Below are 18,718 nucleotides of genomic sequence, written 5' to 3'. Positions count from 1 at the left end.
TGTAGAGGAATTAATTTGAATTGAATTATTTTAATATATCAAAATATTTTTAGATTAAATCTTAAACCATTTTATTTATATAAAGTTTATCTATTATCTCTTAAATAATTTAAACTGTAATTATAATTTTAATATAATATTCAAATTAATATTATCTCTTTTACAATTATATAAGAAATCGTTTAATATATAAATTAATTCATACTTCTTAATCATAACCTTAAACCTTTAACCCCTATCCCATAAACACTAAACTTTAAGGCACTCTAAATTATAAAGCCTAAAGCCTAAATCCTTAACCCTAAATATAAAATGATGTTATATCAATAATTGTGTTAATAATTTACAATAACTGGATCAAATTAAAGTTCATGTATACAATTGTACACTAAACCGTTGTTCATGTATGCTTTTGGGATTTAACCTATCTTGATATATTTATTTTTAAAATAATAATTTATATTTATCTTATTTAGATTTATATTATAAAAAAATCCAAGATACACAAGTTATGTAGTTCACCATATTTATCCCCAAACCCTAAAAATTAAATCATAAACCCCACACCCCAAACCACAAACCCCAAATCATAAACCCTAGATCTTAGACAACATTACCTTAAACCCTAAATATATATATATATATATTACAAGGGACAAAGATAATTAAAAAGGAATTTTATTGCTTATCTAAACTCTAAACTTGTTAACCCCTATCCCATAAACACTAAACCTTTAACCCCAAACCCTTACACCTTAAACTCCAACCCTAACCCCTAAACCTTAAAACATAATCCCTAAACCTATAATTCATCATAAACCTTCAAATACTAGTTAACTCTTAAACCTTAAACCCTAAACCACATATCTTAAACCATAGTTAACTCATAAACTTTAAACTATAATGATAATTAATTTAATATTTTAAATTCAATACTATCACTTGTACGATTATATAAGAAAATATTTAATATATTGTATAACCATAAAATTTAATAATTATTGTTTTAGGGGTTATAAATTAGTTTATGATTTTTTGGGGTTTAGGGGTTATATGACTTTTAGCAGCATTTTACCAAAAGCGCCGCTAATGCTCTGGTCTTTAGCGGCGTTTTACCGAAAGCGCCGCTAATGCTTTGGTCTTTAACGGCGTTTTACCGAATGCTATGGTCTTTAGCGGCGTTTTACCGAAAGCGCCGCTAATGCTCTGGTCTTTAGCGGCGTTTTACCGAAAGCGTCACTAATGCTCTGTCTTTAGCGGCGTTTTACCAAAAGCGCCGTTAATGTTCTATTTTTAGCGGCGTTTTAGTAAAAAACACCGCTATTGCTCTGTGTTTTATAATTTTTGAAACGTTTTTTTATAAAACTCCACAAAAAATGCCGCTATAGCCCTATTTTTATGTAGTGTCTCCATACCAAATATCGAATATGATGAGAACTAAACCATTGTACTATTTAAATCTTGTATAACTTTAGTGTTATAACAACTTTCTATATTAAAAAAGGGTTTTTAAATATATACACCATTTAATAATAATTAAAAGATTCAATTTCTATTGTTTGTCATTAGTTGTTGACGCATATCACATATTATGTGATTTTTTTTAACAATTTTATTATAAATTCTGATCATATCTGTTCTTTTTGACACAATGCTTAAAACTATAAATAGCCCATCCCCAACGGATAAATAGGAGGATAATGCGCTTCAACGCTCTTGAACCCATGTCCTCCTGCATTAGCAACAATACCCATACCAATCAAGCTAAAATTTAATCGGCTATGCTATGTCCTTAAATAAATGATGGAACATGATCTAGTAATTCTGGACAGCAGACTATTAATTAAATATATAAATACAAACTTAAACTATGTAATTTTTTTTAAAATAATAACTAAATTTTCAAAAAAAAAAAACAAAGAATGTTAATTATAATAGTATATTAAAACGAAAGTTTATTTTAAATGTATTTTGCTTTGATGTAGAATCAACATCAATCTATCCCAAATTTCTTCCAAATATTCTGAATTCAAGCTTGATTGTGTGGAAATTTTGATTGAATATATTTTAGCTTTTAGTAATCGTAATTAATATTAAATAATTTTAATTCTAGTTGATTATACATTTATTATTTTTAATTTATACATGCACATATAATTGTACTAGTAAACTCCTTTAAATATATATATAGTATATATAAATTTTAAACTTACAAAGTAATAGTAAAACTTGAAGATAATTTTTTTTATTGTTTAAAAATAAAATTAAGAATCACCCATGAACTCTAATTTTATGCATTTCTTATACAATTATACAAAAGAATGATTTTAAATCAATTTTATATATTTTAAAAATATAAATTTTATTATTTCACATCGAGTAAATATTAACTATTTCCATGTGTAAAAACCAAAATCAAAATGATTTAGAAAATTAAAATAAAATATATCATGTGTTATTTTACATGATAAATCATTTTTTTTCTCGATATATCTACTGAAACGAGCTTAATAATTAATTTTTCACATTCTGCAGGTCCATTAAGGGATAGAAGTAAATGTTAGCCACAAGTTTTAAAACTGCTTCATACCTAATACGAGAATCGAACCCTAAATCACTAATTAAAGTAAAAAACACGCTTATAATCTCGTATAACTCTAGTGGTAAACCAATTTTTTTTATAGGTAATACTATAACCTTATTTAAAAGAGTTAGGTCAATTGAAAAGAAAATATTATAATAGTAGTAGTTATAAGAGTGGGGTCGCTTCTTCCAACCAACACCTACTTATTTTTACGGAAAATTCAAACGGAAGTGGAAAATGGGGTTACCCAATTTATTCACCCTCCTTTCGCTGTTTTTGTCAAAAAATCAACTTGAATTATTAGGTTTTCTATGTTTCTTTTTTTGACTTTAGCTTCGCCTCTCTTCAAATATATTGTTCAAATGTTCCTTTTGAAAGAAAGTAAAAACAGAACTCACATTTGTTTAATCCAAATTTCTATCAAAATATTTTACACCCCAAACCCAACAAATCTTACTAAAATATGGATCATCCATCATTTTGAATAAATTAAATATATATTTATTTATAAAAATAAAAATATTTTTTATTGGTATCAAATCATCTTAACTTGTATGAAATAATAACTAAAATACTTATCAAACAATTATTTGTCAATTTCAAACCTTGTGATCCATCCCCACCCCAATTTGAAAGAAAAAACTATATTATTAAATTTGATAATTAATTTTAATTAACTTGTCATTCTTATAAAAAAAATCAGTTAATGGTCTAGGAGAGTATTTTCTTTCTTGTTTTCATAATAACAAAATTTTACTTTTATTTTGTAATTTGAAAATTGAAAATTTTTTATTAAAATGAAAATTGAAATCCATTGGCTTAAACTAAAAAAAATAACTGAACTTTTTTTTTTGTCATAATTGATACCTAAGCTAAACTTCATTACTCAAATTACCCAATCTGTTAAAAAAATTACTTCTCTAATCATTTTGTGATACATTACTTCTCTAATAATTTTGTGATACATGATGATATTTAACTAAAAAAATAAATTTTATTTTCTTAAACTTCTTTCCAAAAAAAAAACTTATAAATATATCTCTCTTTTTTTCTCCACCCAACAGTTTAGTCATAGAAAATTCAAGTTCATCCAAACCTACTTTTTGATAACAAAACCTCAACTTCGGCAAGCTTCTTTTTTGTTTGTAAATCTCAATTTCGACTCATTTCTCATCCAAATTCAAAATTCATTTATTAATTTTTTTAAAATAATTTTTTTATTCTTTTCTATATACTTTGTATAAAATAATTAATAATAAATAAACATCTATAACAAAAAAAATTAGATAACACAAATTAAATTAAAATACTTGAAAAAAATTAAGTAAAAACAGGTAAAAGAATTACAAATAAAAATTATCTAACAGTTAAAAAGATGCAAAAGAAGGGATCATCATACGAAGAGAGGAAATGTAAAATAATGATAACTTAATTTTATTAAATTTAATTTTTATTAGTTAAATTAAATTAAATTAAATTAAATTAAATTAAAATTGCCACGTTTCATAAATTATTAGCTAATTTTAAAAAATATCGAAATATAATTTAAGCAAGTACACTTTTCATATCACTTCTAACCCGAAAATATTTAAGTATAAACTTGAATAAAAATGCATAATTTAACTACCATTTCGTGATTCAAGCCAAATTCATTTCCAAAAAGAGAAATAAGGATCTTTGAGAAATAATTAAGAACACTAATTAGATTACACAAAACTTAAACTACAGCTTAAGTTTAGAATTACTTTCCATAAAAAAGTATGATCAATAACAATTTCACCAATATAATCAAACAAATTTAATTTATATAAAAATAACCGAACGGAAACTCTTACTACTTGTAATTAAATTAAATGAGTAGTAATTCTAGAAATATAAGCAACATAAATGAATAAAAATATTGCATTTTTATTATTTAAAAAGTTAAAAGAATTTTATCTTAATTTTTCATCACTTTGATAACCTTTAAAATTTAACAAAACTGTACCCAAAATATCAAATTAAATTTTCTCCCAAAAAATTAATTTATCTGTTAATATTTTAACAACATTTAACATTAGGTTGCAATTCCCATATGCTAAAGTAATAATAAAACATATTTTTTAAAAAAATCAACAAGTTTCAAAATAATTCATAAAAAATTAAAAACAGATTATCAAAATCAACAATAATTTTAAAGTTGAGGTCCAAAGTGGTTAAGAAAAATTAAGACCAAAAGTTAAAACTGAAGGCTAAAATAGTCATGCCGAAAAAGTAAAATAATGCCCATTTATTGTTAAAAAGAAAATATTTCATTTTCTAGGAAAAGAAAATAAAAACGACAATAATTTTCTAAAATCATAAACACCCTAATTTTACTATATCTCATGAAAAACCAATTCAAGTATTTCCCTAACTTTAAGATTCTATATATTTAGATGAAATGTAAATACCAAATCCATTTGAAACTACAAAACATGCTTTACCTAGTATGACATGACAATGATTAGCCAAAGCTTCCCGTAATTATTACTCATGAAAATGATTACCGATCAATGATGGAAAATATAATCTAAAAACAGTCACTGTAACATAATGGTGAGCATTATAAAGTCAAATTTTGAATAGACCCTTTTGCCAAAATAATATAAGGGTTAAGAGGTGAGACTTGTGTCCCTTGGTTTAACCTAAATGTACATATGACTGCTATTATTTGTTTTAATTTGTTTTTTTATGGACTACTTTCTACAGTATTTAATGTAGTGCCGATTCCCAAGTACTTCTGGGTATCATAAGCAGGTTATTTAATTAGGAGAACCGATAATCCGTTGACTAAGCAAGTGCCGGAGTGTACATAAATTTAATTATCAAGATGGCCATGGGGCACAGTTTCCTTCGAAACTGTTTTAAGGTCGAGACAGGAAACAACGACAAAATCAATTATTATATAGAGATATAAAATTAACATATATACCAAAACGACAAGCATCCTCATTCCTCAACTATATGCAAAAACATGTCAAACAACGTACATAGAGAGGCCAAAGATATTTGGAAAACTAAAGGATATCTACATGAAAACTGATTGACATGCTTTAACAATTAATCGGATACCTTATTTGATATTTAAGCTTTATTCTGACAATACTAAAACGCTTTACAAAGGTCAACTAACCTCCTCCTCCTCCTCCTCCTCCTCCTCATCCTGGATATTTTCTGTGCCCAAGGCCACTCCTTTCCTTTCCGTTTTGCTTAGTGACACCATCATACCAAAAATCTGAAAACAAACAAATAATAATAAGTGCTACAGATAAAACTCTAAGACCAAAAACCATCAACAGAGGGTCTTAAGCAAAATATAGAATAAGGCCCGAAATTCCCAGTAATAATCTGGCAGCAATAAATGACTAACATCATACGAACATACGCAGGCCCTGGATGAGATTTCATTTTTATGCTAGGTAGTTTCAAGATGTCATTCACTTTAAGAAATCAAATATGAAAAATAGTTATATGATTTACAAAGTCAAAGTTAGCTACACAGAGATGAGCTGTAAACCTCCATAATGAATGAATACTACTAATGCCAGACGTTAAACTAGCAACTACTGTTTAAAGAAAAGACCCAATATATGGTTTCTGATTATCAACCATCATGAAATTACAAAGCTGTGCACCGGTATTTCCAGTAAATGCAACTGTAATTTACTAATTTTTGCAAAATATCCAGAGGTAAAATACTTGAAAATAAAACCTATTCCACAAAAGAGAGCTTAGCTTAGCTACCTGCATGCCTTTTATAAAGATGTGAAGCAAACTAGCTCTGGGCACACTCAAATGGATGCAAGGATCCTTCAGAAAATTCATGCATCCGTAACCGCTCCAAAAGTTCAAAGGGCCTGCAAATAACATTTACCAACCTTGCATGTAATTCCAATAACGAAATCTGAACCAAGCACTAAAAAGCACAATGTTCTCAGACAGCAATCAGTGTAAGGAATAACTAACTTAGAAGTCCCAAACTATATCTTATTTGAAGTCAAATAACTTAGTTTCATCTTGCTTGACCATCTCTTTTGGAAACAACTTCTGATGGTAAGCAGGTACATTATTGGAATGACATTCTCATGAAATAATATTTTGATAGGATGGGAAATTTGTAAAGACAAGATAAAGATCACAAAATTTACATTTTGGCAGAAATGCCCTGAAATAAGAGGTTTAAAACCTAACATGCCAAATAAAACGACCACATTATTGTACATAATCAGATGGTAAATTTTTTGCCATACAAATTTCATCATACAAAAAAAGCTTTAAGGGTGTAACAAGCCCTCAACTTTTTCAGAAAAAGCAATTAAGCCCTTGCTATTTTTGCAATCGGTTGAGTAATTGAACTTTCAAAATGCATCAAAACGGCCCTCAAATCTTTTAAAAAAAAACAATTAAACCACTATTTTCTTTTTTCACTCAATTGGGTACTTGAACTTTCAAAATGCATAAAAATAACCCTCAAACTTTTTCAAAAATAAATAAACAAATAAGCCCCTACTTTTTTCTTCACTGAATTGGATACTTAAACTGTCAATGCATCAAAAAGACCCTTTGGCCGTTAACTTTAATAGTTGGCGGTTAACTTTAATAGTTGACAAAGTTAACTGTCACTAAATTTTTCCAGTACCACAACTGCAAAGTGACATGGGAAAAAAATAAAAATCAACAAAAATTATAAAAACTGTAAAATTTAATAAAAATCATAAAAATTATAAAATGCATCAAAAAAAGCCCTTTAACAATTTATTTTTTACCACTAACCGTTAAAGTTAATGACCCCTAATTTTTTTACAGTTAAAGTCATCATGTCTCACAACACGACATGTGGCGAAAAATAATAAAATAAATAAAAGTTATAGAAAAATTATAAAATTCTTTTTTTAGTATGATAATTTTATATTTCTTTACATTTTTTATAATTTTCTTACTGAATTTATAAAGTTTTATAATTTTTTTCTATATTTCTATATATTTTGTAATTTTTTTATGATTTTTATAAAATTTTACATTTTTTTTACCATTTTTATAATTTTTTTCCTAGTTTTTAATAAATATTAAATATCTTTATAGCTTTTTATTTTTTCATTTTTTTGCAACATGTCACGCTGTAGTTGTGACACGTGGTGACTTTAACTGGAAAAAATTAGGGAGGTTCAAGTACCCAATTGAGTGCAAAAAAAAAAGTAAGGGCTTAATTGCTTTTTTTGAAAAAGTTTGAGGACTATTTTGGTGCATTTTGAAAATTTAAGTACCCAATTAAGTGTAAAAAGAAAAGCAAGGACTTAATTGCTTTTTTTTTAAAAGTTTGAAAGCTTTTTTTATGCATTTTGAAAGTTCAAGTGCCCAAGTGAGCGCAAAAAAAGAAAAAAAAGCAAGAGCTTAATTGCTGTTTTTGAAAAAGTTCAAGGGCTTTTTATACTCTTAAGCCTATAAAAAACGATTAGAGAAGTTCATCTACTAGAATAATAAGCATCAACTACCGGAATGATCAACCAGAACAAAACACGAAAGAGAAAGAGGGAAAGGAAGGGCAGGCATCCACGATTATTTTTTTTCTCATCTGATGCATGTTCCATTTGAAAAACACAAGAGATACTATTCATAGTGCTTACAGGATAGCTTCACGATTACGACATAATTTGCGTTGATTACTTTCCATGGCCTCTAACACGTCAGAAGTTTCTGGCCCTGTTGATCCACCAGCAACCATTGATGGAACAGCAGCAGTTGGACACCAAAGCTACACCACGTTCCAGCTTAAATTAGAAAAGTGATCTTGAACACTGCATATAATACTCTTTCCATGGTAATGCTCACCTTTATTGTGCTATCAATCCCACTGGTCGCAACAAAGCAATCAAATGGATGGCACTGTACACAATTTACAACTGTGGAGGAAAATGAGATTTTACAGTGAATAAGAAACACTAGGATGATAGTACAGTCGATAATCTGAAAAGAAGATCAGACTGGAGAGGAGAAATATTACCAGCGCCATCTCCAAGAAGCATTTTGATCAATCTACCAGTCCGCTTTTCCCAAATAAACCATCTCCCATCATCACTCCCACTAGCAACATATTCACCTACAAATCAATCAGAGGATGTCATCCTAATTGTTTTGCTGCTAAAATTGCATGCAGACCGAATTCCACTAGCAATGAGAAACAGTTTTTCTGCTACGAAAATTGGCACATGTTTGAAAAACAAGATATTAACAACGCCACAATGAAATTGGATCAAGCGGATAAAAGCAAATCAGGTGTCCTGGAACTATAAGACACTTCACCCAGAAGCCCCTATCGGTAGGCAGCAGAAGCAATTGAAATGGACTTGATAACAATTTATTAGTTACAAATCAAATGTCCAAGAAGCAAAAAATGTTGTGGATTCCGATAAATGACTTACAGAGCTCATCCATATTCAACGATTCCTTTGAGATAAGTGGCTTCCATTAAAAACTTTGTTGCAGAAAAAAATACTTGTTTCATTTCAGTATTCATAAATCAACCAAAGAACGCCATAACTCTTTTCAATTGAATCATCAATAGATAGAATGTCATTACAACTTTAATTTCGTTACCAAAGAACGCCATAACTCTTTTCAATTGAATCATCAATAGATAGAATGTCATTACAACTTTAATTTCGTTCTCGAAATGGTGTTAAGCTCAACCATAAAACTAAAATGATGATCCACAGATAATATAAGCAAACTTGACCAAGGGTTTAATGGTGTGTGACAAACAAACAAAATATAAAAAGGGGGGGGGGGCTGTGAAACAATATGAGAACTAATCAGCTAGGAATTAGTTATTACTGTCAGTTGGCAGTTCAGAAATCTGTTAGTGACAGTAACTGGCGGTAAAAGCCATTACTAGTTCAAGGCGTTGGCAAAGTTGTTAATAGCAGTTAGGAATGGGCTGCAAGATCAGTTAACAGCACTTGTATTCAGTGTATAAATAATAAGTGTAAGCCATTCCAGTGGCCATCAAATGAATTTTTCAAGAAAGTACAACACTCCCATTCTCTCTTCATCTCTTTAATTCCTATTTCCCTTTCCTTGTTTTGGTTTCTTTCTTTGAGGGTAATTCTCCATTATCAACTCTCCTACTTCAGCCCAATTACCCTATATTCTTGAATATACTCTAGCACCAGAATTTTCTTGTATCATGAATGCTAATGAAAAAGCACAAATTCAACACCATAAAGAAAACTCTAAGGAGGTTTTAAGAGAGAGGAAAAAAAGCAAAATAATTTCAATGGCAGATAAAATTATATATGAGATAACGCAAGAAATGTACCTCTCTGACCAAGGAAACTCGCCTGTTTGATGTCAGTTCCAACGTTGCAATGGCCAATGTATCTCTGCTTCATATCAATAACTGCCTCGTGCTAGAAAAGATATGAATGCAAGACATGAAAATCTCGAGCAAGATCAATAAAGAATGCATCACAAGAAATATGATTAAACTGTGGCCAGCTGGAAGTAAACATGCAGTGGTAAACAAAATTCTCTTGCAAGCTATTGTTATTATAGGCCAGTCCTCTCAGGCCATTTATCAGAAATTAATGCATTAATGCACATGACAAGTTGAAGCAATAGGCAAGTCAATAACTTGCCAAGAAGACAAGAAAATCTAGCAACATACCAGTGACACACATACCCATGCCCAGATAATTAATACTCAACTGCAATCACTTTTCAAGATGATATTTTGATAATGACATAACTAAATAGGAGACATCTGCTTATCAAAAGTTGATTCATCTGAAAAATTATACAGAAGATGCAGATGTGAACCTGATAAGCTGATTTCTTATTTTGTGATGATAAGGATGGAGACCCACATGAACCGTTTGGACCAGTTTCCCTTATTGCATCACCTCTTCGATGAATTCTAAGATTTAAACTTCCATGTAGCATATTGGATTCAACATCATGGCCTTCATCGCCAGATATTGAAGTTTCAAAATCTAATTCCAGCTCTTCATCATAATCAGAATCTTCCCTATCGGATCTTGGCCCATCTTGTGAAGCATCACTGTTACCTTCTGTGCGATAGAGTATGTCACTTAAAGACAATACCCTTCCAGCTCGAGGTTCAGACTTAGGTGACCCATCACTAGCCTTATTATTTTTTTCAGCTTCAGCTTAATTATTTAAAAAAGAAAAAGTAAGACAAAAGAAAAGATAAAAATTAGAAAAAAAAGTAAGACAAAAGAAAAGATAAAAATTAGAAAAAAGTAAGACAAAAGAAAAGATAAAAATTAGCAAAAAGTCGACAAATCCTAGAGAAAATCATCTTTGACATTATTCAAGGAGATCAGTGCCACCCAGAGAAAAGTAAGGGATGGAAATGAATAGCAAGGGAGAGAGATGCTTTCACCACTACTAATTCATTCCAAATGCATAACAGCAGAAGAAATGAGCATAACCACTTACCACAGTGATTCAGTGTTATCAACTTAAAAAACATGAACAATAAGCATGATATACATACACTTGAATCTTGAGGAGTCCCAAGCCTAACAGCAAACTAAAGTTAATCAAAGAACAGAGCAAAAGGATTAGGAAAAAGGTCAAAGAGTTAATGGAAAAGAGAAAATTCAGGTCAGGACTTCCAGTTTTAAGAACATGGCATCTACCATCAAATGAACTGAACATATAAGAAAAGGTACATCACACTAATTTAACATTGACTAGCCAAGATATTTCAGTCAATACTTCTAACACTGCCTTTCAATAAGAGTAACATGAAAAAACCATGAGAGAATTGCACACACACATAAATACAGGCAGGACAATTAAATTTGGGGGTAAGAAATGAGATACTTCACTAAGGTTTAAGATGCACGTGTACAAGACACAAACCTACTGCAAGTTGTTTTTTTAGGTTCTCCACTTTCTCAGCCGCCATAGTATCAAATGGAGAGAAACATTGTGCTGCAACAGCAAAGTTTAAAGCTTCTTTGTGTTTTCCCAACTGCAGACAATAAGAAACCAAATGACAACAATAGACTTGGTTTCAGCAACTTTACAAGAAGAGACGACAATGACACTGTCTTAAACAGTTACCTATTGAGCTTCCAATAGCCCAATTTTTTTCCTTTTGAAAAAAGCAAGGCATTAAAGGACCTCTGATTCTTTATTTACAACAGCACAATTCATCTTCAATTGGTAATCAAAAAACAGTTGGCTATCATGTGAGAGAAAACCAAGCCATAACCACTGGCTTTACTTTATTCACCTCCCAGAATATAAAACTCGCAACTCGGTGACAAATGTAAAATCAAATATTTCTTGATTATATTTTTAATCTTCCCATGAAAGAGTTTAACAAACTTAAATTTTGTTTCAACCATGATGCAAGAGCTTTTATTTTTTTATAATATTTTATTATGTCAGTTTTATCTTATAGTATTTGCTTTAAGTATTAGATATATTATAGACAGCCAGGGTTATTAAGTATTTTTAGGGTTTAAATCTAGGTCTAGAATAAAATTTATTTGAAAGAAAACCTAATAAATTCACTTGCAAGAGAGAAGGCCTATATAAATAAGTTGTAGGCTTTATAGCCAGAATTATTATTCTGATTATTTTCTTTGAATTAATAGAAAAACTAGAGGTTTTCTATAACCCTTAGTTTTCTAGAGTTCCATCTTTCCAATTCGTTTGTTCAGCCTAATTAGTTTATTTAGGGCTGTTTTCTCCCCTGAACCACACCAAACCAGTAGATTTAACAATATTGGAAAGATTAAAAAAGTCACTGTGAGGCAGAAACCCAACTTAGCTTTAAGCTTCATGATCTAAAATGTTCTTGGCAACCCAATAAGTCAATCAAATTGTTCAGGTAAACCACCAAGTTTATATAAACTCCACGGCAACTGATACTGCAGATTACCTGCTCTAAAGCCTCAGCCATACAATAATGAGCTCTAAAGGAAGAATTGTCTATTCTTCGAGCATCATGGCAATCCCGAACAGCCATATGGGCATCATTTTTCCACTTCCGCTGCAAAAGGCAACAACTCAATATTAATTGCACATCAAATAGAAAGGATCCATCAAGTTAATCCCAAAGAAGTAATCAATGAACCTGCAGCAACAAGGCAGCACGAGTACAAAGACATTCATGCCTTAGCGAGGGGTCAATATCACCATTATTTCCATCCAAGACTTCATTGCATGCCTCAATTGCATGGAAAATATTTGTCCTCTCCTCTAAGGATCTTTTAGCAATTTCAACCAACATCCTGCATTTTTCAACCTGTAACTGACATGTTAGGTTGTAGCTGAAATACATACGAAGAACAAATACGTTACATGATACATCACCAAAATTCCCAGACAACTAAAACAAGAACATAAAAGATGCATACTCTTGCAGCGGTGTTACTTCTTTTCCGGAGACCATTTTGAAAGAAACTAGAAACAGATGGTTGATGCTCTTGTCTATTTGGTACAGGAGTGAAGGTCATCAACTCTGAAACGTCCCCCGAGGTATATTGCATTACACTCCCACTAGCTGCCAATCATGGAAATAACTAACAAATGTTCATTTAAAGGAATGAGTTATATATTGCATCCCACTAATTGCAAATAAAGGAAATATCTAAAAGATAACCAATTCAAAGAACATTCCACTGAATCTAAGCTATCATATATATGCTGACACAATTCATGCTTAACCTTTATACTGCAAGCTGAAAAGCACTTCTTCATGAAAATGCAACCTGGAAGAACCGGGGAGGAAAGGAAACAAGGGGAGCACTAAGCCAAGTTGCATTTTTTAAGGTGAATATAAACTGTACAGGTTAGTTCTCTCAACATATAGGTTTGCAGTTTAGACACAGCAGCTGTATGCAGCACAACACCTAAAAAGAACAAAATAAAAGCTCATCCTTCTGCTTCAAATTCTAATCCCATTTCTATGGAGCCCCCACTAGTTTCACTTTCTGCAAAACTGGAACTTAAAACACAAAAGGGAATTTAAACTATATAATATCAAGTCAGGCAACGGGATGCTCCTTAGAGAAGATAAAACATCAAAAGGACCATAAATAAACAAAACCATCTAACTAAACTAGAATTAGAGAATTTTGACTATGCTTACCATGGTTTATGTCCATTAGATAGACATGCTCCCCGCTATAGCTGAGTAAAACCTCTTCTCCATTAGGGCTAAATGTAACATGAGTTAAGTGCAAACTAGAACGTCCCTAAAAAAACAAAACAAAAAATAATTCTGAATTAATATAACAATATTTCAGTTAGAACCAGCAGTTGTTTAGTTTAGCAACACCTCAAGTATTCACAAAAAATATAATGTTAGTGATGCTAATGCCAATTGATAACAATTAGCAGGTTATAGCTAAATGACTCCGATTAACACTGTTAACTTAAAATATTCACAAAAAACTATTTTCTATGAGCAAACTATTGAATAGTGACCTAATGAAGCGGAAAAAACTATATAAGTTCACTCATTTACCAAAGAGAAAAGAAGAAGAGATTAATTATCATTTGCAAAATGACCTGTTACATCATTTCAGACAATCTCTTCATAAAACCAAACAAATTAATAAAATTTGGTCCTTATAAGTAGAAATCCTAAAACTTGCCAAGTCATTTCCAAATTTAAATAAACAAGAGTAAGGACTAACAAATAAATTCAAGACTAACACGGTCAGACAGATGCATTGGGCAGAAATAATTAACACAAGTAGGTGGTGACATCCTTTTGCGGCAGGAGGTCAGCGGTGGCAGCATCCTTCTATCATATAGCCGAGCAAAGGCATCACTGCAAATATTCAAAGACAAGATTAATGGTAAAAATAAAGTATGTGTGTATATATATAAAAGAAAATAAAGATTAGCCACATACTTCCCACCAACAAGGAGCAAGTGAGGTCTAGTAGAACTGATATCACAAGATTTTAAGGCCAGAGTCTGTTTAGGAGGATCAGCTAGTGACCTCTTTGCCCCACAACGCAAGTCAAGCTGCAAAAATAATTAAAGGAAAAAAAGATTTCAAATGATATACAGTTTGAGGGGATATGCTCGAATATAGGACAACTAGGATAAATGAATGTAAAATACCAGTTAAATTTGTCAATTCTACAATGCAAAGCTAGAGAATTTCAAATGAAGATAGAGATTGGTGGGAAAATTTTTCAAGCTACACCAATAACCAAATGACTTTGAGGTGATAATCCATTAACTTCAGAATCAAGGGATGTCATTTTGTCCACTGCTTAAAATCCTATCACGCAGTCTACAGTGATGGTAAAATAACATGATGAGCAATGCCATCAGGACCAGATCTACATGGTAAGACATCTTTTAATTTAGGTCCAAAAGCATCCTGTATTCTTTAGGGCTATAGCTATTCAAAAGGCCAGCTGAATGGTTGGGGATTCTCAATCCCACAAAAAACAAAGATTTCCTTCAGCCACATATCCTGATTGGAAAGAGCAGGGAGAGGAAGAGCTATTTAGTCCACATCAAAGAAACTTTAATGCCACAGAGAACTTACAAAGAACGAAACCGAAGTCATATGACAAACAAGGCAACAATTTTACTCAAATGAAGACAACAAGTAAAAACTCGCCAACCTTCAGAACATGCATTTCAGGGATATCGTGTTAGTTGCAACCAAAACTCACACTTAATAAGTAGTACAATAACGTCAACAAACAAAGATCCCATAGATGAATATAAAAGATTGAAATGAATGAAAAGGTATGTATTATCATGTAATGCAAGTCTCACAAGAACATTGCGACACTCTTGCTGAGAAGATCCTGCTGGAGGACAAGAAGTGCCCTCCCGAAAATCATGCTGTCTGAGAGTTCCATCTTCACTTGCACTCCAGACCACATTGGGGTTTCCAACTTCAACCTAAAATGGGAGAAGTAAAACCTATAAGAAGGTGAAGCAATCAAAAGAACATTATTCACCATGTAAAGCAACATTAATTTCAAAAAGTTCACCACTCCCCATGTTCTTGGTCCAGTTAAATTATTACTATATTTGTCAGTCATTTATGCAATAAACCTCACCGCTAGTTTTTTAACTCTTCTTGTGTGACACTGATAGAGTGCAGATGGAGCAGTAGCACCATCATGGAGACCTCTCCCATTCAAGCGAGATAAATTGAATAATCGAACCTGCAAAAAATTAGTTGTCCAAGTGATTAATGATATCAATACCTAATAGAAATACAATAAGACTCCAACATAGAAACCTTGTTTAACAAAGTCCAAAATTTTACCTCAGCATCACCAGCACCAGAGACCACAAGTTCATCAGAAGTTTCAGGAATGAATTTTGTACAGAATATGTTAGCAGAATGTCCTGTCTCTATAGAATGCAAAAGCTTCCGACCAGAGTAGCCCCAAATATTAATCTGCAAAATATAATTGATTAAAAAATTTGACATATCTTCATAAAAACAATACCACTCCAAAACCATTCTTCACGCACCTACCACCTTTATCAACAGATGACATGGGCCAACAATTATAGCCTACTAGAGGCCCCTAAACCAATACTTAATTTCCTCTTTCTTGTAATTAAATCCATATTTCATATGAAAAAGCATAAAAATCACTCCCCTCATTACTGTGTAACCAAAATAAGTTGAATGACAAGGCTGACCGTTCCTTAGGCAAAAAGCTGAAGTTTTTATATTCTAAAAAATTGAACTTGAAAGCCTATCAGATAATATATATAATATTTATAGAAAACAGCATCACATACTAGACTTCACAAACGTTTTGAGTCCACTCTATATAAATAGTAAAATCCAATAACGGGATCATCTTAATGCTATAATGATCAAGAATAGGTTAGGTCAAATTTTTATTATTACATTTTATCCATTTTCATGTTACCTATTATATTGAACTGAAGTTCACAATTGTAGAAAAATAAAGATGACTTATACCCGTGCATCATCAGAACCAGAAATCAAAAGTGTACCACTTGAGTTCCAAGCTATAGCATTTACACAACCTTGATGTCCCTGGTATACAATGTACAAAGGAGGATTTCAGAAGGAAAAGAAAAGAGAAAAAAATAAGTAAAGCAAAAGATTACCATGTCAAAGCCTTCAAGGCATATACGGCTACTAGAAGTGACTAAAACAAAAGACAAATGGAACTTTAAATGTAGCAAAGTAACCAATACATAACTTGCAATGTAATCTAGGAAGCCACTAAATGCAGAAGCTCAAATAACCACCTATACTAAAATGTCATTACTATTGTGGCCTGTGATGCATCATGAGATCAAAGTGTTCCTTTTCTTTTTAACTTTGTATGCATCAAAGAGTACAAAGAGAAAAAAACAAAAAGGGACATTATCGCTATAAGAAAATTGAAATCACCTCCAATTCTTCTTCCAGTGCAAACCTCCGAATCACAGAAGAATGCATCTGCAAACTATGATCAACATCCTACGTAAACACATAAAAATCTCTTAGATAAAGCACAGTCACCATTGTAAGTCAACAAGGAAGGTAATTTAGTATTGTTTCAACTCAAATTTCCTTTTCCACAAAATAAATATATAGAATTAATAACAAGAAATTAAGAGAGCCACTGAGCCAGCAATACTCATGTGAAAAGGACAACAACAACTAGGCTCAGCACTTCAATTCTTAATCGAAATTTCAATAATAAGTGCGCGCGCTTGCGCACATTAAATTCAGCAACTCCAAAGCATTTACTCAAATTCTCAATTATATATTATCTAAATTCCACACACAAAAATAAGTACGTAGAATTAATAACAATAAATTAAGAGAGCCACTGAGCCAGCAATACTCAGGTAAAAAGAACAACAACAACTAGGCTCAGCACTTCAATTCTTGATCAAATTTTCAAAAATAAGCATATCTATATCTTAAATTTGGCAACTCTGAAGCATTTACTCAAATTCTCAATCATATATATAAATTCCAAATAAAAAAATATTAAATCAGCAATCCTCAGAACTGTAAACCGCAACAACAAAAGGTAACGCAATATCAAAGAAAAATGAGAATTTAAACAAAATAAAACAAATTGCTTTATAAAAATGAAAGAGCGATCAAATACGCGGCAGTTCTGGCGAATGTCGAATTGCCTCCCGTCGAGTAGATTGTGTATGTTACCGTCGTGGAAAGGCCACTCCTCCATCGAGTGTTACTTAAAAAAAGCTAACGAAATCTAGCTCCGATCGGCAGTGACGCCGGCAACCGGCGATGATAAAAAGCGGTTTTTAAGAAAAGCTAGCCTACGGTTTAAGCACGGGGTTTCTTTTGGTTCGCCACACCAAAGCAAAAATAAACAAATGAAATTAAGCCAATCAATCAAAATTTATACGCAATATGGCTTTTCATTGAGACACGAAGGCAGGTGATGAAATGAATTTGCCTCGTGTGCGTTTCTTACAATTTCTACACTCCTCTACGATAATAAAAAATGAATAATTAGTACTATTAGAAAAGAGCTGAGGAGAGGGGGTTTTATTCAGTGGAAAATGGTGCCCATTACCACTGTTGCGTGAGATTTAAGCACTGTTGAATCAGGATTTAACGGTTGATTTGAGATTAGTGCTTATGTTGGGATTATTGCGTGCGATGTAGAGTAGCATGCCCATATATTGAGGGCGAGGTACTTGGGCTTTAACTCTCAAACTGAACTAAGGCCCACACCACTAACCCAATTGTTCCGCTTATTATTTTATTAAACTTTTAGGCTTAATGACAAATTTGACCACTAATGTTTACATGTTTTATCAAAATGGCCCTAATTGTATTCTTTTAGCCTTTTTTAGCCATAAGCCTCTGTTAATTTTTCAAATTACTTTTTTTAACAGATTTGAGGAAAGTACAGTTAAAAAAGTTAACAGGATGATATGGAATTTCATAAGTTGAATTTTTTAATAAGATGTAATTTATTACTTAGATAACCCAATAAAATAATTAAATATGGAAAATAATAAAATAAATAAACAATTCATGAAGTTAAAAAAAGAGCTCTTAATTTGAAGAAAATAAATGTAATTATCTTATTGGGTTGCCTCGTTAAAAATATTCCACGTAATCCCCAT

The 18,718-nt window shown here is 31.4% G+C and overlaps 1 protein-coding gene across 1 annotated transcript; it reads right to left on the bottom strand.

Annotated features, from left to right (window-relative positions):
• Positions 1-5,534: 5,534 nt before the first annotated feature.
• Positions 5,535-18,240, bottom strand: LOC121230324 (protein ALTERED SEED GERMINATION 2). The gene is made up of 20 exons (XM_041114908.1): positions 17,722-18,240; positions 17,010-17,078; positions 16,569-16,646; positions 15,894-16,028; positions 15,682-15,789; positions 15,392-15,520; positions 14,505-14,620; positions 14,303-14,420; positions 13,734-13,839; positions 13,000-13,145; positions 12,717-12,887; positions 12,522-12,632; positions 11,492-11,603; positions 10,421-10,770; positions 9,921-10,011; positions 8,607-8,702; positions 8,435-8,505; positions 8,230-8,357; positions 6,350-6,462; positions 5,535-5,840 (listed from the first exon to the last, which is right to left on the bottom strand). The coding sequence occupies exons 1-19, from the start codon at positions 17,800-17,802 to the stop codon at positions 6,381-6,383; spliced, it is 2,298 nt and encodes a 765-aa protein (XP_040970842.1). The 5' UTR covers positions 17,803-18,240; the 3' UTR covers positions 5,535-5,840; positions 6,350-6,380.
• Positions 18,241-18,718: the final 478 nt, after the last annotated feature.

Source organism: Gossypium hirsutum, chromosome A06, assembly GCF_007990345.1.
Source record: "Gossypium hirsutum isolate 1008001.06 chromosome A06, Gossypium_hirsutum_v2.1, whole genome shotgun sequence".
Taxonomy (NCBI): domain Eukaryota; kingdom Viridiplantae; phylum Streptophyta; class Magnoliopsida; order Malvales; family Malvaceae; genus Gossypium; species Gossypium hirsutum.
Note: the sequence above shows the minus strand (reverse complement) of the source record. Positions and strands in the feature narration are given on the sequence as shown.